The sequence below is a fragment of the Kryptolebias marmoratus genome, linkage group LG24, assembly GCF_001649575.2.
Source record: "Kryptolebias marmoratus isolate JLee-2015 linkage group LG24, ASM164957v2, whole genome shotgun sequence".
In the NCBI taxonomy this organism is placed as follows: Eukaryota; Metazoa; Chordata; class Actinopteri; order Cyprinodontiformes; family Rivulidae; genus Kryptolebias; species Kryptolebias marmoratus.
In genome coordinates, this window is record NC_051453.1 from 19,157,487 (window position 1) to 19,183,275 (window position 25,789).

Below are 25,789 nucleotides of genomic sequence, written 5' to 3' on the forward strand. Positions count from 1 at the left end.
GGATGGATGAGGCTGAGGTTCTACACATAAAACCCCTTCACCCCCCTCCTCTCATGCTGTTGAATGGTGTTAACTTCTCCACAGCAATGCTGGAACTGATACTAGAAGCCCAAAAACCTCCAATATACCCAGAAAATTCTACAGATAATGACAAGGCCATGAAAACAACCTCGTTCAGGCATGATTCAGCTGGTATTATAGTTAGCATCTTCTCTAGCTATTTGTTGCATCCTGACATGGTCTGAGTCTTGTGGAAGGCAGGGCCTGGGGCGCAAAGCAATCATGGCCGTATGCGGTAGTACATCGTGGGAATTTACTGCTGACATATAGAGCGTGGTGAGGGTACAGATTGTTTTGGAATGCAGAAAAATAAGTGTATCTGGCTACGAGTAGCAGCGCATGATTGCCTTTATATTTAGTGATGTTTTCTGAATTTAACATACACATTCTAATAGGCCTTATAGGTCGTAGAGAACAGCAGGATCATCATCCAGTGTGAATGGGGCTTTAGTTTTGAAACGAGGAGTCTTTACATCCCAGTTTGACAACTGGAGTAAGTCTCTTCCTTTACATACCTTTTTTTTTTTTAACTCGTAAAAATGTACCAGTGTGAGTGGAATTCGCTGCAGCTGCCTGAACAGATCATACATGTTAATAGAAAGTTTTGTATGTTGGTATAAACCATGCTGAGTGATAAACACGATGTCAAGGGTAAAAGTCAGATTCTGAAAACAGACGACAAATTCACTTTCTGCTCAGTCTTGAAACTTTAGGGCTAGTGAAGAGTTCAGGTGTTGCTTGCCTATTCAGTTCACAACACACTGATAAATATTTTCAGCCGTTTCTTAACTTTTTAAAAATCAGCGTTAAACATTTGTTTAGAATGGTTTTAGTTAGGTGGTAAACAAGGTTATCAAAAATGAAATAAATGTAAACATGTATATTGTGAAACAAAAAAGTGATAAACATTCAACTAAAATGAGTCACTGTTTTAGAAGCTTTATTCATAGTATATTTGGCAATTAAAATCTGTAACTTACTAATGTGAGCCTTTTAAAAAAGCTTGAAACCCTTTTGTTTTCATCAAAGACTAATATGTAAGTCACTGTGTGGTTTCATAATGTGTGTTTGCTGATTATGAAGCGCAGAAAGTTTTTGAGCCAATCATAGCTAAAGTTAAACATCCGAGAAGTGCTGCTTTTAGAATTTAAAAGAAAAACAAAGTTACTTTTGTAAAAACTTGGTGTTAAAACCTGCTAATTGTTTGCTCGGAGCTGTTTAAAAAGTCTCAAACATGTGCATAAGCTGTTTTTATTCCTCCCTGCATGACTGGCCAGAGGCAAACTGACTACCGGTTGTTAAGTCAGAGTCCCTCATGGGTGTCACCAGGAGATTTTACAGGAAATCCACCGCAGAGTGTATCAGTGTCCCTATAGATACCACAGGCTTGTGCTCTCGGCTCATGCAAAGGCAACTTTTATCTAACTTGAACACAACATGCTATACCTCAACTTCTAGTATTCACTCTGCAGCGTTTGCAAACTCTTAAAGTGATTCTTATGATGCTCAGTTGCTACGTAAATGTTTTCCATCCTCTTTCTTTGTCACGTTTTTATTAAACATGTATTCCTTGGCTCTTATTGTGTAACATTAGTTTTGTATCTAAAATAGCCAAAATGTAATAATTCACTTCTCAAAATCTCCCCACCAGTGCCTAAATTTGTAGTATTGTGAAAATATTTCTTCTCCACATCCTGTTTGCTTTTTTTTTAAACATTTTTGTTTGTACAATAAAAGGAAGTTCCGATGCTGAGAAAGAAGTCAAAAAACTGAACTTACATTTGGGAAATTTTGTTCTTCATTTTGCTTTCATGGACTGCTAATAAAGCATGCAGGCTAGCTTAATTTTAGAGATTGATACCGATGCTGGTACTTAAGTTTTAAAAGTATCGATGAATTGACTCAATAACCCATGAAATTAGTTTAGCTTTTCTCCATGCCCAGTAAACACGTTTCCAAAGGAGTCATTTTTTCTATATGAATATCTTTTTTCTGACTGACAGCATTTGTGGCTAACTCAATGACAGGACACAAAGTATAGACATCCATTGCAGTATTTGCTTGCTTAGTAGACAAATTAGTCAAATTACAGTTGCATGGTTCTCAAACTGTAATACAAGTACCTCTGGTAGTGCTCAAAAGAAATTTTGATAAAGCCAATTTATAATTTAAGTAACAAACTAATTACCCAACATAAGCTGAACTTTGATAGAAAGCTAAAAAGCAAAGATAATCAAAAAGATAAGTGGTTCAAGTAAATCATGATTTTGACTCCCAATGGAAACTACTTGAGACAAAAATACAATGGAGAATAATTTAAAAACCCCTGAGGAAACTGTTGTTAGTTTCATAGTTTACCTCTGTGCTTGTGGATGCTTAAGCACCAACAGTGGGGTTTCAGTGGGGCCTGCTAGTAAGAAATGGTGCAAAGGAGCGAGGAAATTTGATTCAAATTATCTAAAATTTGCATTGATTTGTTTTGGGGCAGAGGAAAAGCCAAGACCACAAAGTGTGTGGTGCTGTTCCTCACCAACAAATGCATGAAATCAACAAATCCTACATCAACTTTTAAATTAAAGACCAAAAAAAGAGAAAAATTCATTAGAAGAATTGTGAAGCCCTTTAAAGAATCCTCAAAGTCTTCATCGAGACAACATAAATGCATAAATTCAACTTTTATTACATAGTAATTATGTAATGTCTGTTCAGTCTTGAACCCTGCTTGTTTTTATGGGGATACCCTCCTTATGACATACCACCATACCCTCTCTTTAATAAATTAGAAAGTCATAGCTACTTCCTCACTGCTGGTTGAAGCAGAGATCAACTGGTTCTGCTGTAGGTTTTAAAGCAGATTTCCGTTATGCAGAGGCTGCCTGGAAAAGTGTCATGTTCTGAAACTGGCCAAGTTTACACAGCAGTGTCTGCTGTGACATTTGACTGGCTTAATTTACTCTCTTTCAGTATTGTTTATAAGAAAACTTAGCAAAGCTCGCCTCTTTACCTTTGATGAGTAACACTTTTACTCATTAGAAAACCTCACTAACCACAGAATTAACTATCTGTTCAACCAAGTTACTGTTTGAAGCACTAAGGCTAACAGTAGCTTTAAACCATTCTTCATTTCTCAATATTGGTTTCTTAACTTTGATGTAAAAAGATAACCTGTCTGATTTCAGTTTCTTTTCTCGTGGGATTTCTCTGTAGAGTAGCAAAGAGCTAGTTTCACTCTGTCTTTAGAACTAAAACAAGTATATATCAGAAGACTTTAGATCCCTCCTTTGCATCTGTAAACCAAATAATGCCATAAATCACTCTTCCATACGTATCATGCTAATTAAGAGCTGGGCTCAGCTGCTCTTCTGCAGCGGAAGATGGAACCAAACAAGTCTATAATTATGTCAAACAATGTGCTCTCAACCCCTGCCACAGCTCATTTGGACTGAGGGTTTGGAGATTAAATGTGGACTAACACCAAGGACTTCAGTTTGTCTAGGTTTGTGGACGGAACTGCAGATTTCCTAACATTCTTTGTTTCTATCAAGGGTTCTTTTAAGTGAAGTGAAGTGAAATTTATTTATATAGCACTTTTCAGCAGCAAGGCGATCCAAAGTGCTTGGAAAATAGAATAGATTTAAGTTTGTGCAGTTTTGCACTATGGTTCTTATGTCTCTAGGCGTTTAGAGCCTAGAGAGTGTCTCGCAGTCATGGAAAACTTTTTTGTTCAGTACTAAGATCATGACAGTGTCAGGTCTGCCTTCACACTGAAGGACGTTTTCAAGATTTTCTGTGATCCAGCCATGTTCAGATAGGTTGTGGAAGAAGTAGCAGAGTCATCATCCAGTGTGAAGGGGGCCTAAAGACGAGTATGCTTAAGTGGACAGAGATATACATTTGGATTCAGTGACCCTAAAAGAAGTTGAATTCCAGAAACTCACAATTTACCAGTTAAAACTATTTATCTTGGATTAAAAAAAAAAGTTTTCATCAACCAAAAAAATCAGTTTTTGTCCATTGAAGCTCTTAAGATTCTTAAACAGTTTATTCTGCATTTTAATTCCACATGTTGGCTAACACTGTCTGACTTCCTCTCCCATATATTGGCTCCTTGCACCATTTAGAGGCTTACAGATACCAGAGACTCCAACTTTCAACCATAAATCAAGCTCAGATTGTAGAATATAATTTACCCTCTGTACTGCCAAAAACACACTCTCCCTGTATTTTAGGTTTCTTTAGTTTGCACTTGTTTTGTTGCAAACTCTCTTTCTGGTAACTATCGAACACATCGTGTGAAAGACGGTCCCGCTCTGTCCCAGGCTTTGTCCTAAGTCCTTACATGCCAGATGGTTGGTGCTTACACACACATAACTCTGATAATATTGTACATATGTAAATCTGTAAACATATGTTCAACCTTCAGTGTTCAATCTTCCTCCCCCACAGTTTACTAATCCTCAACACTAAGCAGAACTACTTCAGAAAAGACTTGTCTGCAGCCTGAAAAAAAAATAAATAAATAAAATTCCACTCTACAGTAAGGCTTTTTATTTCAGTTTAATTATTTTTGCGCAACAAAACATTTACACTGTAATTCAAAAAGGAAACAGTCATAATTACCAGTCATTACCCATATTAGCCATATATGGTAACTAAAGTCTTAATAAACATTAAACTAATGTGAAAAACAAAGTTTAATATAAGTGGCAGTGTCACAGCTGGATTCATTTCTACCCTCTTATCTTCTCCTCAACAATACTGATGTACGCTATAACTAATTATACCTCTTATGGTCTCTCAAATAACTTTAATCAATGATTAGGATTCCTTGTTCACAACGCAGCTACTTAAAAGTAATTGCTCAATAAAGGGAGGGGAAGTTGTCGTATTAAGTAGGTGTTCCTGCTGCTTCTCTCATTAGTGCTCACTTGGAGCTTTCATCTCCCAATTGTCACAAATGGAGTCAGCTTCATTCACAGCACAGGAGCTGTTCTCACTCTGCCTGCTGCACGCCGCTTAAAAAAACACACCATTAGTGCGGCACAGACCTGCAGAACATGACTGCTCGCCTCCTTAAAGCAGTGTTGATTTTATTTCTTTAAATTGATCACAAATAGAGTAGAAATATTGAGTGACGTAAACAGGAGGAAGGTTTTGTGGGGTTGATTTCTAATGGGGGTGCCTTGAGCTTGGAGGTGTTTTTTGGTAAATAGGGCGACTGATGTATGTGAGGAGAAATGATGGGCTCCTGGAGGAACTGAAACAAAGTGATATAGGTGTAAACGCACAGACATGCAGTGGCAGAGAGTCTACAGCAGTGGTTCATAACCTTTTCTTAATAAGTAACTCCTTAGAAAATCCTAAGCTCTTTAAATACTACCATTATAACAAACATTAAAAACCAGTAGTACAAGCTAATCTTCACATATGACCAATTTACTTGAATGCCTCACCCTAACTGAAAAACCCAAACCACTTCTTTATCCTAAACTTAACCCTTCAGCAAACCAAATTGATTGAAGAGGACTGATGATCCTTTGCTGGACCTTCCTTGGGTGATGGTGTCTGGTGATAATGGCATAATGGCAAACACACCAAATGAACAGGAGGTCCATTACCGAGGATGTGTGCCAAAATTCCAGCAACAAACCTAAGGACACTTCAGTTGCCACATAAACTTAGTCACTTTAACAATGTTCACATTTGAACTTTTGGGCTAATCAAAGAAAATGGGATCTTGATTGACTTGCACCAGCTTATGACATATATTTAGCTTATTTAACTTATAGTTTTTCTGAGTACCGCTGGAGGAGTCTTGAGTACCATCAGTGGTATTTGTACCACAGTTTGAGACTTGTGGGTCTACTGTTTAAGACACAAGATTATTTCAAGTTTGGAAAAAAAAAACAGAACTTCTGATATTATATCACGACTTCCCAGCAGAAAAAAATGTTCTATTTTGATGAGGATAAAGACAGCATTAAAGTTTTGTCTTGTAAAGGAGAAGTGGTGAAACAGAGAAAAAACACAACTTACATCCAGGAAGAGGAATTTCTGTTTATTCTGCAAATAGCACTGTCTGATTGTTTCCTCTGTTTTGCAATATTTAAAACATTGAATGCTTTACCATGAATCCAAATGAACACTCAAATAACCTTTTGGGTTTATGTTCTAACCTCAAGTTCTGTTTCTGAATACATGTCTATAACACCGTGTGGTAAAAAACACCGACTCAAGACAAAATAAACCCCTCAAAGTTCCTATATACCAAATTTTCAGTTTTAAATCAACCATTTTCAAATATTTAATGAGTGCGTCAAATAGAAAAGGGTCACGGTGAGATATTAACTACACTTTTAATGACCAAGTTGAATTAATCGATTTGAAGAGCATGCATTATGAAAGGACGATCAGGAGGATGTTTGGGATGTTTTTAAAGGTTACAGCAACTTTAAAGCAGATGCATATCTTATTTTTTACAAGTCAAGTTAGCCTTAGTTTGGAGAAAGAGTTCACATCCAACACAACTGACAGAGTAAACTTTATTTTTCTAAACTGAGGATGTTCTACAAGTTATTTACAACAGGTAAGAGATCACTTGTTCAATGCCTTTTCCACAGAAGAGCACTTCAAAATGTCTTAGCTCGAAAGTCTACATCAGACTAGCACTTGGCACACCTTATTGTAGTCAAATATGTAACATCTGATGATAAGTTATTAACAAAAAGATTTGTGCTTTTACTTCCAAGGTACAAATAATAAAGCTGAGGTTCGATGAAGATGGAAAAAGTTTAAATTTGTCTCCTCTGAGTTGGATTGGTGGTGACATAGTGAGTTGTTTACTGAAAAGTCTTTAAACTCAACCTCAAAGCTAACAGGCACATAAAATAGGCCAGCTTCTCGTGTCCTTTTTGATGCCAAGCAGTTGGTTTGAGCACACCAAACAGAAGCAGCTCATCTTTGTTTCCTACAGAACGACTGTCATCATGACTTCCTCTTCCTCAGCAGAGACGGTTCTCTGCTCCAGCGCTGCCGTCTTTCTCTGCTAGATTTTGGGGAGAAAGTTTAGGACTTTCAGACTACATGCATTCGATGAACAAATTGATCAAATTGACTCATCCTTTCAGGCTGTTAGGTTTGTTGTTTCAACATAGTTTTTTACTAAATTGAATCAAATTGAACAGTTTCCTTCAAGTTATTTTATTGTTTTCAGCAGAAAGCTGTAAAATATTGTGACTGAGTTAATCTGCCTTACTTGACATCACATGTTTGCATTTGTTGCGGTGTCAGTCCTGAAACAATATCACTCAGCCCTGTTTTGAAGTCAAGCGATGCCTTTTATAGAATGTATAATTATGGAAATGGGCCAGAACATTTCATGCTGCTTGATTCGAAACGCAAGGCTTCTATTAAGGCACTGTTTCTCTGCTGACCCTGAATTGCCAACAAACAGCTTCAAGGTTGAGTGCAGTCATTTGAGAGAAAATGGTTATGCTTTAAAAGACTGCAGGGAATACACATGCCACCAGCAATGAGCACATTTTAGTCCTAAATACCTAGCACGATATGGAGCGCCAGGGAAAAGGAGGTGGAAAAACCCGGAAAGAACCTTTCAGCTAAAGACCCCGATTTCAGTTCTGATTCTGGTTCTCCACTGTTCCACATGTAAATCCCTAAGACCTTTTCAATGAAACATGCAGCTCTGAAACACTTACAACTCTTGTGTTTCCATGAAATGATGTCTGAGAGAGATGTACATGAAACTTTTTAATTCTGTGTAAGCCATAACTTACATGTGACTTATGTTCTGGTGGAAAGGATGTGTGCAGGAGGGGGAGGAGGGCAGTAGGTTGGTATTGGGACAAGCCTTGTTATCAGGGACCAAGTTTCCTGTTTTCTCCTCAAAGGAGCTGTTCTGCTCCAGAGTTTGCTGGAGGTCACAAGGTCAATATATATATATATATATATATATATATATATATATATATTTATATTTACATGGAACTTTTAATGCAGGGCTCACGTTTTTTCCGCTGCACTGTTGCTAAAGACGTGTCCGGTTCGGAAGCGCACCGTGTCTCGCCGAGGCAGTTGACAACTCGCGCTTAATTAATTTGATCATCCGCCTAGGATAAACTACACTGATGACATCAATTAGTTTCTAATGAAAACAGATAAAAAGCCACGGAAAGCAAACGGAATTTCTGAGCAGGACTCATCAAAGCCTTCGCGTTGGAACAAATTCCCATTCCGTCCCATAAAAAGCCTTTAATTTGCAAAGCTCATGTCTGGTTTGGTACTTAGAAGTACACGGTCAAATGATTCCGTCTAAGTCCTGCGCCAAGAGGAGCCGAATCAGAATTTAATTTGGCACCAAACTCCTTATCCTGTCTGAAACATGTGGCAGGATGCAATCCTTGGATTAGTGCGGGACTTCAGAACTACACATTTGGCTTGTTTCTCTTCCTCTGGCAGAGCAAACACCTAGTCTCCCCATTTGGAACACGACATTTACATTTTCAATCTCACAAGGAGGGGGGGGGGGGAACACTCTTGCTTATTCCAGATTAGTACTTCTTAGTTAACCAAATTGCTACAATTATGTGTGTCAGTCCATTGACGTGGGATAACGAGGCTGTGCTGCTTTGTCTCTTCCACTCTCCTCCTCTGTCTAATAACTGCATGACCTCTTTGAAAACGTCTGATTTGATTTTACAGCTCGAGACAGATAACTGTTCTCGCACATTAAGATGAATCAATTAATTGAGCCGCTAATGGTGATTTCTCAGTGCTTTGCAGAGATGATGGTGCATTTTAGCGTAGAAATAAATTCAATAAAGCGCCACATGTTTCAAGCTAAGTAATCAGGAACATGAGTCTTATCGCCTCCCGCCGAAAGGTGAAGGTGGAGTGATAATGTTTTTGTCTGTCTGTTATTAAAATGTCTCATGAACCACTGGCCAAATTTTAATGGAACTTGCAGAAGGTAATTATTGGATGCACATCTACAACTGATTAACTTTTGGAGCCAGTCCAGTTCAAGACGGCTGCCAAAGCTAATTGACATTAACCAACAAAAAAAAATGATGATAACTCAGGCACATTTGTGGATATTGATCTACAATTTTACATGATAGCGGGACATCTCATGATACTGTCTGAGATTGTTCATAACAATATTTTCAAGGTTTGACCAAATCGGCTACAACTCAGTCATTCCTCAACATAAGATGATCCTAATGTCGAGCTCTGGCATGAAAGTTGGCGGGCGACATACATTCCTTCAAGGAACACTAGGCCTTTAATGATTTATTGTGTTTTTATGATATTGAAGTTACTTTTTTTTTTTTTTTTTTTTTTTTTGGAACCAGTTCTTTCTGGTTGTGATGAATAGGCTGTTAAACTTTTCACCCTGCAGGATTTTTCATACTCTCTCCACAACAAACTTCCTTTGTCTGTTAACTGTGACTGTGTAGATCATTTTGGGATCTGTAGGAGTTACGTGGTCATCTTTGTCCTTAGATTTTTTTTTGTTTTGTGCACCTGCGCCAGTAGTTGTTGCAAATATAAAGAAGTATCTCTTCTATTGATTGTTTATTCAGCAGTGCAGAGCATGTTCTGTTCCAATTGTGACAGTTTGGCTGTAGAAAAAAGGGGAAGTATTTATTAAGCTGTTTTTTGTGGTGTGTGTGTGTGTGTGTGTGTGTGTTTCTCATCCCAGCGGACTACCCTCCCCCTCCGCCACCTGCCGAAGAGTCAACTGGTTTCCCATCACCGCCTGCTTCCTTCCTGCCACCGCCGCTGGACAACTCGTACGGATATCAGGTGAGAGGAGCTGCTGCTGTATTCAATTTTCCTGTCTGCCAGTAACTCTGAAAGAGTCGGCTGCCCCGAGCACGGCTCCGAGCTCGTGTTTGGAGTCCAGCAGGACTGTCCATCCGTTTGAACTGTGGTCAGCTGCAGAGGTGTCCGGACCCAGATGCTGCCCAGAGCCACGCACAGCCACACACACACACACACACACACACATTCTGTATCACCTCTCAGAGCTCTGATGCAGGGTGGATGGAAGGCTGACACCTATTGGTGGAGCTCAGTCATTTATCTTTGCCTCGCTCATCATAACACCCACAGGCATTCGGCCCCCTGGGACATGTGGCCTCAGCGCTCTCACTGACTCTCCCAGCACTTGACCTCTGCTGAGAAATCTTCCAAGTGCTTCACATTCTTTTGTCCCAAGCAGGAAGAAAAAAAAAAACCTGCTCCTCTTTGGCTCCGACCACTTTTCTGTCCTAAATAAGTGGCTTTTGTGAATCTAAAGATGGAGTTTTGCACACTTTAAATAAGATATGCAACATGTTTAAACCCACACTATCTTTATCACCAGATACCAAAGGCAGTAAAGATTTTACCCTTTGCTCTGTGTGTGTTTGTTCATTTGTCTGTCTGTTAGCAAGATATCTCATGAACAACTAAATGGATTTTTATGAAACGCTCAGAAAATAATCACTGGATGTACATCTACAACTGATTAACTTTTGGAGTCAACCCAAATCAAGATGGCCGCCAAAGCTGAACAACCTTAGCAAACACAAAGCTTGCTATAACCCAGCCAAACTTAGAGATATTGAGATAAAAATTGGTGTGGTCATAGCTGAGTCATCACAACGCAGACAATGCAAACAATGAGTGCTACACATTGTGCCATTTGTTTGCTTAAAACTTTGGCATTTACTGTTGGCACCAGCCATGTTTGCCTGTTAGCGAAATATCTCAAAAACCACTGGGCATATTTTAGTGAAACTCTCAGAAAGTAATCATGGGATGTACAACTACAACTCATTAACTTTCAGAGTTAACCCAACTCAGGACGGCTGTCACAGCTAATCAACTTTGTCAAGCAGAAAAATGCCAATAATTTAGTTAGATTTTGAGATATTGAGCTATATTTTGATGTGGTAGTAGCGGAGAGTCATCCTCAACATAGACTTCATGCAAAATGTCTCAATATTACATGAGATCATGCGTAATGCATTTACAGAGTTTGCCCTAAACAGCTCCAACTCTGTCCCCTCTCATCGGTCCAGGTGGCTTGTGATATGCTTTCCTATAAGGACTGCTAGTTCTTTCATGAAATAAATTTACCCTAATGTAAACTACAGGCTCTTTGGCTGTGATAGTTATTCAACGATGCGCCGCAGAAGGCCACTTCTTCATCTCCTGGTTTTGTTTTACCGGAGGAATTCAGGGTTGAGCCAGCCGACAGAGCTGCTGCGCTGTAATGCATTTAAAGTTGGCAGCGCTCAGAGACACATGAGCAGTTTGGAATGCAGGGAGATCTCAACAAAATTTACTTCCCTTACTAGAAATCTATATGAACGTTTCAGCAAATCCTCAAAGCTCCTCTAAAGCCCTTTGATTTTTATCAAGTCGACTGTGTTTTTATTACACACCTGCCATTTTCAATTCCTCACTCTCTCCAAGTGCTGATCGATAACGATTAATGATCTGAGACTTGTTTTCTTTCTTCTTAGTCAGTTTAACATCTGTTCAACAAATATGAGACTTTGAACTGTAAGGTAACATGAGGTTACTTTACTACCCTATTTTTTTATTTTTATTATTTAAATAAAAAAAATAGTTTGGATGCTGTTAAAGCAGAGCGCAGTTGTGAAACAACTGAGAACATTCAAACCCATATTTAACTGGAAAGAGGACAAAGACAACAGATTTTTTGTATTTAAGTATTATGGAGATGATTCAAGCCACTGCTTTTCTAAGAATGTTTATTTCAGGTGCTTTCTTTTGTATTTTCCTTTTTAAAGAAATGTTCATCAGTTTCCCAGCTTTGATAAAAACATTTCTCCTTTTTTTTTCTCCGTGAATTATATCTCAGTATAATCCACTGAATAATGATTCATTTGGAAACATTGTGTGGTGTGTTTTTCAGCAGGATGTTGGTAGAAAGGGATTTTATTCTTTGATGAATTGCTTCGCAATTTTTTTTTTTCAAATTTCTCCTGAGAGTCAGTTATTGAGAAAAGAGGTGGGAGGATAAAAACTGCAGATTTTTCTTTTTTTGTAGTAGTAATTACAAGTGTCCTTCCAAAGAAAATCACTCAAATGTTGTATAATAAACATCATGTAATTGTTCCTATTTATATGCTGTTAACAGGCTAATACTCTGATAAATGTCAGATAAAGATTTTGTTGACAGTGGGCATCTTTTATCTTTATAGTCGTAGGTACATTTGACTAGTAACGATAGTGGCGGACTACCAAAAATCTGGGACAGAGGCAATTAGGGGCAAATAATGAAGGCAAACAATAATAAAGGCTAATGATGAGAAGAAATAGGGATAAAAATAATGAGCTTGTATTGATTTTTGTAGTTTGGTCTTAAAAAAAACATAGTTACTCACAAAAAACATCAGGACTGAGGAAGAAGAGTTCGGACCAAGCTGACTGGTGTGTGGACAGTTTTGCTCATTTCATCACTTATTTACTTTAATGTTTTTCATTCTTTTGAGAAGATTTGGCAACATTAAAGACAGGTAAAAGCTCTATAATCTTGTAATACGTTGCAGGACAAAACAAATGCAGAAATAAATGTTTAATAAACAAAATAAGGTTTCCTGAATAAAATGTTTTTTTATTGTTATTATTTGCCTGTAATGTACTCTCCTAAATTTTCTGAAATGAGGGTTTTAACTTTAAAATGCATCTGTGTTTTTATCTTTTCCTTATCGTTTTTTATTTCTCTGTCTATAAAAGGATTCTGGCCAGCAAGTTAATTCATTAATGCAACACTGGTCTCTTAATTATATGCCCCGTTGCCAGAGCACAGCTCTTAAATTGTTTGCCACTACTGAGCAAACAGGGCAGATATCAATCATAATGTCTTTTCTCTTGGCTGCAGTGAGGAAATTTTGTATACTGAAAGAGTAAAGCGGAGATTAAACGTATTTAACTCGGGAGAAGGCAGAAATGTGCTCTTTATCACCCAAGCAGAGAGAGATGTCTGGATTATGACATGTAAAAGCTGAATCTTTTGCAGGGAGGGAAAGACAAATCTCTCATCCTGGCTGTTGTCCACGTTATGAGGCTCGGTGTGGAAAATTCCTACACACCACAAAGACTGCAACACTTCCTTTCATCATCCTCGTTTTCACTGTTAAACAAGTTTGACTGTTTTTATTTCTGCCCCCCCACCCTTTGTTGATTCGAGAGAAGCCATTAGTGTGTTGCGTTGTTTACCCCCGCTCCCGATTGCCTTAGATGTTTTTAAGGAGCTGCTCTGCTGCAAATGGAGGCAAGCCCTGCCTGTAATAGATTGTGACAGGTAATCCAAACACATAACATTAGAATAAGAAGCAGTCATTGATCCAACCAAGTCAAAAAGCCCCCGCAGGCAATTGCAAGAAGTCTTCTTGCAGTTGCCGCGTAGTTCAGAAGACTAAAAATACATCTGTCATTTCATAGAGAAATTCCCGGGAATTCTGTAGAAAAACCCTGCCACTAATGGTCACGTCAATTTAAATGTTTTCCGCATTTCTCTGTAGCTGTTTTTTGTCTCTTTTGCTTAAATAGTTTCATATTTTTTCATATGATGAGGTAGTATTTTTCTCTGAGGCAAAACGGAGTAGCGTAGATGAATAAATCAGTGTGCCGTTGTTACCGACGCTTTCAAGCCTCCTCTCATAATCCGAGTTAACGCAAAGTAACAGAAAATATAAAGTAGAAAGTATCAAATGTTAATCTTATATATTTGATGTTTTAGTTGAAATTCCTGCTTGATGAGACCGTGATGAAGTTTGGGGGAGGGGGGGGCGCTGTAAATCTGAAAGCGGGGGGAAGAGCAGGAGGTGAATAGTGCACCGTGTCCTGAATGCTGTCTTTCAAACAATACATCGCTTCCTGTTTCTCACTGCATTTCTCTCTTCGAGAAGTCTCTGCTATTGATGTGCGGCTTTCAAAAGGATTGTCTGAGGTCAAGGTGAAATGTGAACTTAGAAAACTGTAATCCAAAGTTTAAGAGGTGCGGAAAGTCACAGGAGAGAATGTCTTTGAGCAGCACAGAGGCAGAGTTACTCATTGTTGAAGTTCTGACATTAAATTTAGAGAGAAGCTTGTAAAGGCTGTTTAACTCCCTCAAGCCAACAACCCATCCTCCTTGTGTTTTTTTGAGAAGATGGTTTAGCTTGGTACTACTAAATGTAGAAAGTCAACAAATGCTACACCTTACCGCAGCGATATAATGAGTTGGCTGCTGTAATGTCTGTATTTTCTGCATTAATTCCAGTTAAAGTTGGAGTTTTGCTTTTCTTGTCCTTTTTAAAAGAATACATTCACATTTTCATTTACATCGCCTGCTTCAACTCAGGAGCAAAAACTGGGAAATCTAGTTTTAAAATCGGTCCTTTATTTTATACTAAACTTTATATTGTTGTGAATCAAGAAACAAAGTGTAACACAGACAATCAATTCTGAAAAAATCTAATAAATCAGGTTTAAAATGGGTTCTTCTAAATGTTTATCTGGCCAAACTTGGCGAACAACCAAGAAAGGTCCGATACAATAGGATGCAATACAATATACCATATAGTAATATACAATACAGAATGAAACATGGAGTGCAATACAATAAAATGTACTATGTTACAATACTGTACAAAACAATACTATACACTATAGTACGATACAGTATGATATAGTACATTTGGATACAATTTGGTATAATATCATAGTATTGCCTGTGAACATTCATGGACTTTCCTGCAAACACACACACACCAATGCATTACACTGCCTTCTACCATGTCTGGAAACACACACACACATTCTCTTACTCACACTTGCCTTTTTTTTTTTTTTTAATTTAATTAAATTTTTTTCTTCCTTCTTTTGTTTCTTATTTAGATTATCTATATATATTAGAAATTCTTACGTTGGCTGTTCAGAGGGCCTTGGTACTGTTAATTACAGTTCGTACCTTATTTTAGTTTAGTCATGTTTAGTTTATCTTAGCATCTCTCATGTTGGCTGTTTAGCGGGCCTTGGTAATGTTAGTACCTTAGTTTAGTTATGTTTAGACCTTAGTTAGTAATTGTTATGTCGGCCGTATAGAGGGTCTGGTACCATTTAGAAAGCTCGGTATCATTAGCTTAACATTCTCATGTTTTAGTTTACTTATTCAAACTGTACACTTAGTTTAGTTTATCTTGTTTAGCTTTTGTGTTTCATTTTGTTTAATTCTGTAACTTTGTCTGTAATTTTGTTCTTGTGTTGTAAAGCACTTTGAGTCGCCTTGTGCTGAAAAGGGCTATATAAATAAATGTACCTACCTACCTACCTAGTATACAGTACAGTTCAATACAATACAAAAAGACACAATGCAATACAGTATGATACAATGAACCTTTTTGTACCCTTGAGAAAATTAGTTTTAGACTTGGTCCTGTTCCAGTTACTGTCTTAACAAAAAAAAAATCCAATAATAAATGGATTATTTAGCAATCCCACATCACACAATCATGATCCACCACTAAGATACGTTGTTCTGGTAGAGTAATACTTATTGCTCACCCTAACAGAGCTGATGACTTCAGAGATGGGAGAACTCGTTGAACGGACACTATTTCAGCAGCACTACATCAATCAAACCTTTTCAATAGGACTGCTAGAGAAAAGCCTTCCCTTATAAATGAGAATAAAGAGCATTCTTAAAAACAAAGGACACAGAGACCACAAGAAATAAAATTCACTGCATGATGTGTAAAACATGAAGCTGTATGGATATCACTAAAGCGCCTTTCCTGGATGTGTCGTCACAGGGTAAAGGACCTGAGAAGACCCTGGAGGAGAGGCGCTCCAGTCTGGATGCAGAGATCGACTCCCTCACCAGCATCTTGGCAGACCTGGAGAGCAGCTCTCCCTACAAGCCACGGAGCACACAGGTATATCAACAAAACTTTACACCTCCACTAAAACAAAGTGCTTTTATATTCAGTGCTGACAAGTAGCCAAACAGGCATCCCATCTTTGATATTTTGGTTTTTTTAGACTCCTTACATTCTTAAACATTACTTTCACTGCTTTCATTTGATAGCAGAGGTCTCTTTTTACTTTCTAGTAATGAGAAGGAAACTGATACCTTCATGTCTGATCTCACTCAGCCCAGTCAGGCTTAAGGAAGTTAATGCTTTGAATTTATTTAAAATGATTGCTTTGTTGCATATAGTCTTAGTTAAAAAAACAACCAAAAATGCACCTTTTTCAGTTCTAAACCATACATTTCAGGACAACTTTTCACACACTAAGTCTGAATTTTGTTCATATTTTGTTGATTTGGGGCTTTTGCTTAGTTCATTTTGGTGAAGACCAGATGAATAATTATTTTATTTCATTTTTTTTCTCTGTAGGGATAGATAAAACCTTACATAAGGTTACACAAGGTTCTTACTTCTCGGCTACAAGTCATACAAGTTCACACAAACATGGAGGTCAGTTGTTACTTGGATGGTTTCTAGCGAAGAACAAGCACAGGGTGGTACAGTGTTTCTTGTTTTTTGAGAATGCGTTGACACTCAGGTATTTTGCACATGTCTAAGATCTGAATGCTGTGCAGGCATGATACCTTCAAATGTGTGTTGAGCTGGTTGGACAACATTTTGATTGTAGTGTTTTTCACACGCTTGTAGCATGTTAAAGAAACAACCAGTGGGAGTTTCCCCACGTGCATATTTTATCTCACCGTTTGTGACTGTGCAAAAAACTATTTCAGCTTTTATTAGGCTCAGTTACCTGCTGCCTGTGTTGACAAACTGATCTTGTTTCAGACTTGCATAACAACTGTTATGTAATCTTTTTCATTCAGGATAAAAACTTTATTTTGGGCATCGCCCATTGCTGAAAGGCAAAAAAGTATGCAATCATGGTTTTGCAGGTGTCTTTGTGTGTGTGTGCGTTTGTTACCAAAAGATTTTTTGAACCACGTTACAGATTTTAACAAAACTCACAGAAAGTAATCTGTGGAAGTACATCTGCAGCTGATTAAATTTTTGGAGTCAGCCTGACTTAACATGGTCCCTACAGCTTAACAAACGTATAAATGGCTATAACTCAAGTCAGTTTTACAGATATTGAGCCACAATTTGGTGTCATAGTAGCTGGGCGTTGTCTGCAACACATAATCCAAGCTCTAAGGGATTTTGTGAGATCTTCTTTAAAACTTTGCAAGTATTGGAGTTATCTTTGTCCATTTGTTAGCAACTATCCCATAAACCACCACAAGTGATTGTAGTGAAACTATAATTAGTAATCATTAGATGCCCATCTACAACTGAATAACTTTAGGAATCAACCCAATTCAAGATGGCCGCAACAGCCGATTGATTTTAGCTAACACAGGAACGACTATAACTTCAGCTTTACAGGTATTGAGCTAAATTGTGGTGTGGCAGTAGCTGAGAGGCATTCCCAACAAATAATAATTTATGAAAGTAATAATTTATGAAAGATTTTGTTTAAAACTTGAACTATATCTGTTGAAGTCAACAGTGTTTATTAGCAAACAATCTAATGAACGACTCGACAGACTTTAATGAAACTTTCAGAAAGTAATCATTGGATGTACATCTACAGCTTATTACTTTTTGAAGTTAATCCATTTCAAGAGGACTGCCATAACTAAGTGACCTTAGCCAGCCCCAAAATTGTTATAACTAAGTGAAATTTACAAATGTTGAGGTAAAATTTGGTGTGATAGTAGATGAGTCATCCTCACCACATTCTCTGAGTGTAAATCTCACAAGATCTCACAATATTGCATGATATCATACCTAACTGCGTTTACAAGGCTTGGTCAAAACTGCTAAAACATTTTCATCATAAGATGATCTTGGTGTAAAACCCTGACATGAAAGGCAGCAGGCCATATGGTAAGCCTGAGACTACTAACCTCTTACACCTTGTTCCATTGGTGTGCAAATTGTTTGCCCCAGCTGACATTTAAGAACAACTTGGTGAAATAAACTGATACCGGTTGGCCAAACTTAAAAGAATAATTCACGTATTTCAAACCACTAATGAAAATTTCAGGTTTTTTTTAGGAAACCGATCCATATAATGCATCACAAAAAATATGCAGTTGTGACAAATTGAGTCCTGACCTATATCATTAGTTGATGTTAAATGATATTAAGAGCAACTTCAAAAAGTCAAAGCCTTGGGCAGTTCACTAAATAGTTTGACACATAATAAATGTAGGCCAAGTGAATAAAAAAAAAGAAATCCAAACCAATTGTGTTTGGAGTAGGAAGGCTCAGTGGGGCTTCCAGCACCATGCAGATCGTGTCTCCAGAGAGAAATTCGAGCAAAGACATAATACTTGAAGGCATTCTACATACACGATGGAGAGGAGACTTTATTGAAGTTTAAAATCTCAAAGGCCTATAGTGTAGATATTTCCTGTGTTGTTGTCACGTCTGAATGTTGTCTGTTTTAGTTATTTATTAAAGGAAGCATGTGTATGACTGAAAGCAGAGCTAAGATAGTAAATTATTGACAGGGCTATTCATTTAGCCACTGTTGAGGGGCTGTGCCTTCATACAAGATGTACATATTTAGATCCACGAGACTCTTGTGTGACTCTTTATTTATGTGCAGGGGAAACTTCTGACTGGCAGAGTTCAAACATAAAGTAATGTTGTGGGACATGGCACAGTACAAAGTCTGGTTCACAAATTATCTGAGGAAGACTGTATTTTCAGGGAAGTGAAAGACTGATGGTTAAATGTGCTGACGTTTTTTGGTTTAATGACTCCTGGTTTTCTGGTTAGAGGGACTTAAAGAACTTCAATGCAAACCAGTTTAGAAATATTGCATCACACAGAAGAAATGAGCCGGATACACTAAAAGAGGAACTGAATGTTGCAGCTGTTAAATGAGTGAGTTCTGGGTCTGCCTCAGGGTCTCCTTCTAGTGGAATGTGCCCGGAAAACCTCCAGAGGGAAGTTCTCATGAGGCATGCTAATCGAACGGCACAACCACCTCAGCTAATCACTGTGGAGGAGCAGCGGTTCTACTCTGAGCTTCTCTAGGATGACAGAGCTCCTCACCTTATCTCTGTGGCTGAGACGGCCCAACTCAGCTGTAGTAAGGATGTTCTCATCCTTCTGATCATGATCCACACCTCTTGACCATAGGTGAGAGTAGTAACACAGATGGATCAGTAAATCGAGAGCCTAATTTTTTACCTCAGGTCCTTCTTCACCACGACACACTAGAGCAACATCCTCAGTACTGCAGACGAAGCCATGATCTGGTGATTTTGCAGTGCCACAATGTGTTGTGTTATATATATTTTATACATTTTATTACAAGGGCATGAAATCCAACACTATTTATGGAAAATCCACAGAGAAAGCAACAGTTTCCTGTCCTCCTGTTGTTCTTATAAACAAAATGATTTGTGTATTCACATTACACAGGAACCCACATGTGCATTTGAAATATGAGAAAACAATTACTTCCTTAAGATGTGGGGCTAATGGGGCTGTGCATTTTTTTCCTAAGTAAAATATTGTACAAGTGCATATCTTTCTTGGAGCGGAGATGGTGGCTTATATATTAGAGCAGCAGTCTGAAAGCTTTTGTCAACAAGACTTTAAAAAATTGATGGGCACCTGTATGGCTGTGAAAGCCTGGCTCCTAAATGTGGCTCCGACTTTATGTTGGAGTGGTTCTACCTGTCAGGGTCAAAGTCACTGTGTGTTTATTTTTATCGTAATCTGCTGTAACCTTTTGGGCTTTAAGGGTGAGAGGCCACTCCACTCGTGTCAGCAGAGTGCACATGCCCGCTGCCACATGTTTTAATCATGAAGTTCTGTGCATCAGACACAACCCAACATCTCCATGCTATCACGATGGCCTTTTGCTTTTTGTGCGTCTTCTTCCTTCAAGCTTTTTGCATGTGGAAAAGCCTTAGCTTTTTGTTTGATTGTTACACACACACACACCCACACACAGTGGTTCTCTCCTCGGCTGATGCTGATTCCAGCTGATTAACTTGGGTTGACCTTTTCACCTACCCAGCTGCTCCTGTCAGTCGGTGCTCCAGCTCCTTCCATACAATATTCTACAGAGTAGCACTAGTCCGTATGTAGTATAACGGGCCGAGTTTAATACTCAGCTCTTGCACAACTGCTGCACAATAACCTTCCGCTTCCGCAAGCAAAAGAGTAACAAATGCTCCTGATTTATAGCTTTTTGTGCAGACGGAATCAGTCAGCTCGGCAAACTCAGACGGCTCGCCTTCCCTGTCCACTTTCTTTTGGAGGAATATCCACCCTCCTATCAGTGAAACTGGAATCATTGAGAGGACCAAATTTGTGCAGGATGTTTCCGTCAATTCATAAAAGTCTAAGCAGCGCTCGTACAAACATTCAGCAGGCACTGACGCTTCTGACATCAAACAGTTCTGTTTCCTTTAGTTGGTTTTATCTGTGGTGTAACAGTGGGGAATGAAATGTAATCATAAAATTCCAATTTATTCTGTCTCCACTTCCATTTGTTTTTTGACACAGTTAGCTAAGTTAACGAAGTTAGAATTTGTCTTATCTCGTGATTGCAGAAATAAAGTTGAACCTGATGATAATGTTGGGATCTAATTTCTATTAATACATTTATTTATCTGTACTTTGATTTCATTTTTAGTCTCATCTTTTTATTTGATCTTGTGACTGACATGAATACATTAGAATCCAGCTGCCATCAGTGTGTTTTAGCAGGCTCCAGGTCAATTTGTACATCTGTCAAATTGTGGCTTTGCAGTTTTGGCCACTTCAATCACTTTGTACCAAGCTTTTTGGGTACAAAAAAAGCTGTGTGCAGCAGGTCTTTTCGTACTTCAATTGGCACACTTTGTAGTCATTTTGTGCAATTCTGTACCCACTTTGGTAGCCACCCTAACATTGATGATTTAATTTACTAAAGCACATTTTTAAAATGAAGAAAAGCAAGTTTAGACTAGTTTTATTTTTATTACCATTAATGTTACACCTGAACATGGGAGCAACGTCAACAAACACGTAGGTGTCAATGAAAAGACATGTTGTCTTTGAAATGATGTAGGTCTTCAGCTATACACTATACACGGGCAGCTTGTTCAAAACATCTTTCTAATATTTTATAAATTATTTGTTTGGCATGGTCCGTGAGCACAAGAGAGCATGTTCATGCTAAATCCTTTAAGTGTTCTGCTCCACAGTCTGAGCCCAAGCAGCCACTAATATGCAGCGTAGGCCTGTCTAAGCACATCAGATCTGTTGTGGGGAGTTAACAAGGAGGCCCAGATGAGTGTCAAAACAGGATGCTCAACATGCACCAGATCGGCACCGCTGCTTCAGTCAAGGCAACATGACCTCCAATTCAGACTGACCTGTGGTGTGTTTCTAGTAAAGGAATGAATCAGCAGCTGCCCCACTGAGATTCTGCAAAATCCTGTTTTATTGTACTCTGTCAAGAAAAATGTCTATCATGGACTGAGATGAAGGAAGTCAGTTGGACTTAACATTTCTCAGGAACATAATACGGTAATTTCAATTCACTCCAGCTCTGATTTTGTTGGTGTATGTGTATATTCCCTTTTTTAATCTACAAATGAAAATTGTCCCAGTGCTGTTAGCTCCTCATAACAGTGTCACACTTTCAAAGCTTTTTGTTTTATTTCATTGTTTCACATAATAGATTTGGATGATGTAGAGAGAAGAAAAGGCCATTACTAAAAGCCAGAGAAGATTTTTCTATGTAATGATGGCTGTTAAACCTGAGGGAAAAAGATTTTAAGCACATTGTGACTTTTTATGGACTGTACACAGAGATTGGGATTCTTACTTGACATCCACCTAAGTAGTCATCTTTTTACACACTAAGATGATATTTTTGCCCCAATTAAACTCTTAATGCACTTTCTCTTGAAGCAGCACCTCAACCTGATCTGATTCTGTCTGTAGTAATAATACTTAAGTTGAAATTTAAAAGCTCCCCCTGTCTGATCCATCCACACACTGTGAAACAATAAAGTGTGGTGCAATGAATAAAATATTGAAAACCTAGACTCACTAAATGACACAAACTTGGCACCATGAAAAACTTCCCCAGTTGGGCCTCTGTACTGAGATGTGTGTTTGTGCTGCTTCGTGTGTTTGGGCTTATATGAAGTAGCATCTTTCCTAATGGATTCAAAGAGGGAGAACTATTCAGTGACAGCTAGGCTGCCTTCTGGCAGTGCCAGAACTTCTGGGAACAAGGATATGCGACTCACTCACAGTCATGATTCCTCCTTAATTAAAACCCACTCAGCAAAGTGCATCTCTTTGTTTGTATTCATGTAGGGAAAGGTGTGCACACATTTAAATCATCAAAGAAGACGAGCTGAGTTGAAGATCATAGTGATGCCATTAAAAAAAACAACTCTGTGACAAGGACTTAAAACTTTTGTGTTAAATAATTAAGCTGTAATGTGATTAAATCATTATAACCATATAGAGTGAATAATATATTGGTGGTACATGAGAGTAGTGTGAGGTGCCCAATGTGTTGGACTTGGGAACAATGAGCAGCAAGAAACTCCTGAGAGGCTTTGAGAAGCCCCATAGGACTGAGAGGATTCCTAAACTGATAAGTCTGTGGTAAAACCGTGGTCCAAGAAAAGAAAATTCACGAGCTAGTAACAGGGTCTGCTGGGGCTTGTCTTCTTTAACTCTCTACTTGAACTATTTTTAAAACAAAAGCATTGTGGTTTAGTTTTAACCATAAAAATATTGATTATACCTAGCAAAATGAGCCAATTCAGTCATTTTTCATTACCAATAACCACATTCTCATCTCTTTTCTATACAACTTGGTGCTGCCAGCTTTAGTCCTCCTATGTGAGATGTTATGTTTGTGATTCTGTCGAGAAGATTTGAGCTGTGCACACTCTTGCAGACCCAAGTTAATCTGATTTAGTACCACATATTCACAAATGAAAGTGGTTTGTATAAGATTTGGGGAAAAAAAATTAGTTTGTCCTGTTCAGACTGTCATTTAAATACATAAATAAATAAATAAATAAATAAGATGTGGCTTACAAAGATAAGGCAAAAACATTTACTTGTGCCACTTTTGCCACAATGTGAATGTAGCCTAAGGCTGACCCTGGCCACTCTGTGGAGGAAACTCATTTCAATTTCTTGTCTCTGGGATCTTGATTTTTTGGTCATGATCCGTGCCTCGTAATCACAGGTGAGGGATGGTCGTAGATGGACCAGCGAACAGAGAGCCTCATCTTTTAGCTTGAGTATCATCAAAGACCAGAGCAACACTCTCATGACAGCAGACCAAGCCCTGTCCTGTTGATCCATATCTCACTCCATCCTACAGTCACTTCTGAACAACACATGGAGATACATGAACTCATCAGCTTATGGCAAAATACCATCCCCAAGAAAGCTGAGAGGAGAGAATGATCGACAATTAAACATGTTGCCATTGCATAAAAAAACAAAAACAAAACAAAACCAGAAAATGTTAGTAGTTTTGTTGACTAGGTTAAAAAAGCTTGGAGTAGGAAGCTTTTAACGCCTTTTGCTAATGTCAGAGTGCATCTTCAGCATTTATGGGATCTTAGCTAAATAATAAAAAAATATGTTGTCTTGATTTATCAGTGAGTTTTGGTCTTTTGGTTAAAACTCTATAAGACTTGTAGGACCAAAGAAACCATTTTTTAAATTAATCTCGAGCTTTTGATCTGTACAAATACTGAAAAGGGCAACAGTGGCCTAAATGTTATTCTGATGCAGAACGTATGCAACAGTGAGCTCTATATGAGTCTGTTTCAGCTCTGCAAACACCACAAATAAACTCTGATAAACTGTTTGAACTTATGTCACACAGGTTTTACAGATGAGGATGATGATGCACTTTTCTGATCACAAGCTGTTCAAGTCTACCTTCACAATCATCAGTCACCGTGACACGGCTTCATCTTAATTTTGCGTCCAAATAATTCTGTGCCAGAACTGGTTGGGCTTTCTAAGATTTTTTTTTAATTTTATTTGACTTTATAATGTCGACGTTTTTACAGATCTAGAACTTGTTCTGAAAAGTAGGACTCTGTAGTTAGAGTTGTAGGATTTCAGTTTTTACTTTGACTTCAATACTTTTTTAACTAAAAGCAAGAGAGTGTTTCTTGAGGGTGTTTTCTTTATAACCTTAAAAGAAACAGTTTGAAATCAAAATTAAAACACAAATTTTCTGAGTACAGATAGATCTGGAATGTAACATACTCCCTGTGTGCCAAATTTCAGATATGAACCAGATTAAAGTTACTCCTGAATGATTCTCTTACCTGTTGTTTGATCAGTACTTTTGCTTTTACACATTATTTCAACGTTATGTTAGGTTATTAATAAACTTTATTCCAAGACAACAAATAGTCCATACCATATTTAGAAATAATAAAGTAAGGAAATGAAATAAAACAAATCAGCAAGTAAAAAAGGACACATCCATCCATCCATCACCAAACAAACAAGCAAGAATTCCAATATTTAAGTGTATCTAAAATCCCTATGTATTACAGATGTCAGAGCTATTATTATTATTATTATTATTATTATTCATTACATTCAGTCAACAATTACCAACAAGAAAAATTGGATTTTGATCAGTTTATCTTCAAGAAACATTCATGTTGTCTAGGAAAATCTTTTGTTCATGTGAACTATAAATATAACAAAAAGTTTTGTTTTGTTTCAGCATGGCTGCTGAGCAGTCATTAGATACACACTGACGACTTTCTACGCTGTGCTGTGTTGTTCAGGTTAATCTTGTTTTGGCAGGTAATAAAGCTGAAAAGGGAAGTTTGTCTTCAGGGCTTTCAGAAAAATGCTCTCAGAAGATGAGATTGCATAAAGAGCGACAGTCTTTGTACATGTGACAGGTTTTATAAATAACTTTGATGCAGGACTTTTACACAGGAGACAATAATCTGTGTGAAACCAAATAATAAAATTCTCCGTCCGTCCGTCTATCCATTTGTTTTCTGCTACTTATCTGCAGTCAGGTAGAGGTAACAGGTCCAGCAGGGAAACCTCGACATCGCTCCCCCTATCAACACTTTCCAGCTCCTCCTGGGGGATCCCAAGGCTTTCCCAGACCAGAGAGGATGCATAATCCCTCCAGCGAGTTCTGGGTCTGCCCCGGGCTCTCCTCCCAGGACGTGCCTAAAAGAAAAAAACAACTCCACATAGAGGCATCCTGAAGGCATCCTAATCAGATGTCCAAACCACCTCAGCTGACTCCTTTTATATGCACAGTCAGATAAAGTTTCTGAAAGCCCTTATTATTAATTTAATTTTTAGGTTTGATGTTACGTGATGGCAAGTGAGAGAAGTAGGCCCATTTCAAACAGACCACAACCCACTGGACCCAAACAATGTTTTTGTCTTTTTTTTTTTTTCAAAAATTCAGTAATTCAGTACAGAAGGCAAAACACAGACGGCATATAATGTGCATCAAAAGTTGGGCTTCCAATATTTTCTATCATGACCCCTAGTGCTGGGCGATATGGAAAAAATCCTATTTCACGATATGGATAATTTTATATCACAATAACGATATATATCACGATATACCCCAATTACGTACGTTGTCAGTTATTCTCTGAAAAATATGAAAAAAAAAA

General features: G+C 38.0%; 1 protein-coding gene across 6 annotated transcripts in view; it reads left to right on the forward strand.

Annotated features, from left to right (window-relative positions):
- lpp (LIM domain containing preferred translocation partner in lipoma) overlaps window positions 1-25,789 on the forward strand; it is a 193,850-nt gene that overhangs the window by 68,212 nt on the left and 99,849 nt on the right. For all 6 annotated transcript variants that reach the window (XM_017423523.3, XM_017423525.3, XM_017423524.3 and 3 more), the window contains 2 exons: window positions 9,782-9,885; window positions 15,894-16,016. In XM_017423523.3, coding sequence (XP_017279012.1) covers window positions 9,782-9,885; window positions 15,894-16,016 — 227 coding nt within the window. The remainder of the gene's footprint in view (window positions 1-9,781; window positions 9,886-15,893; window positions 16,017-25,789) is intronic.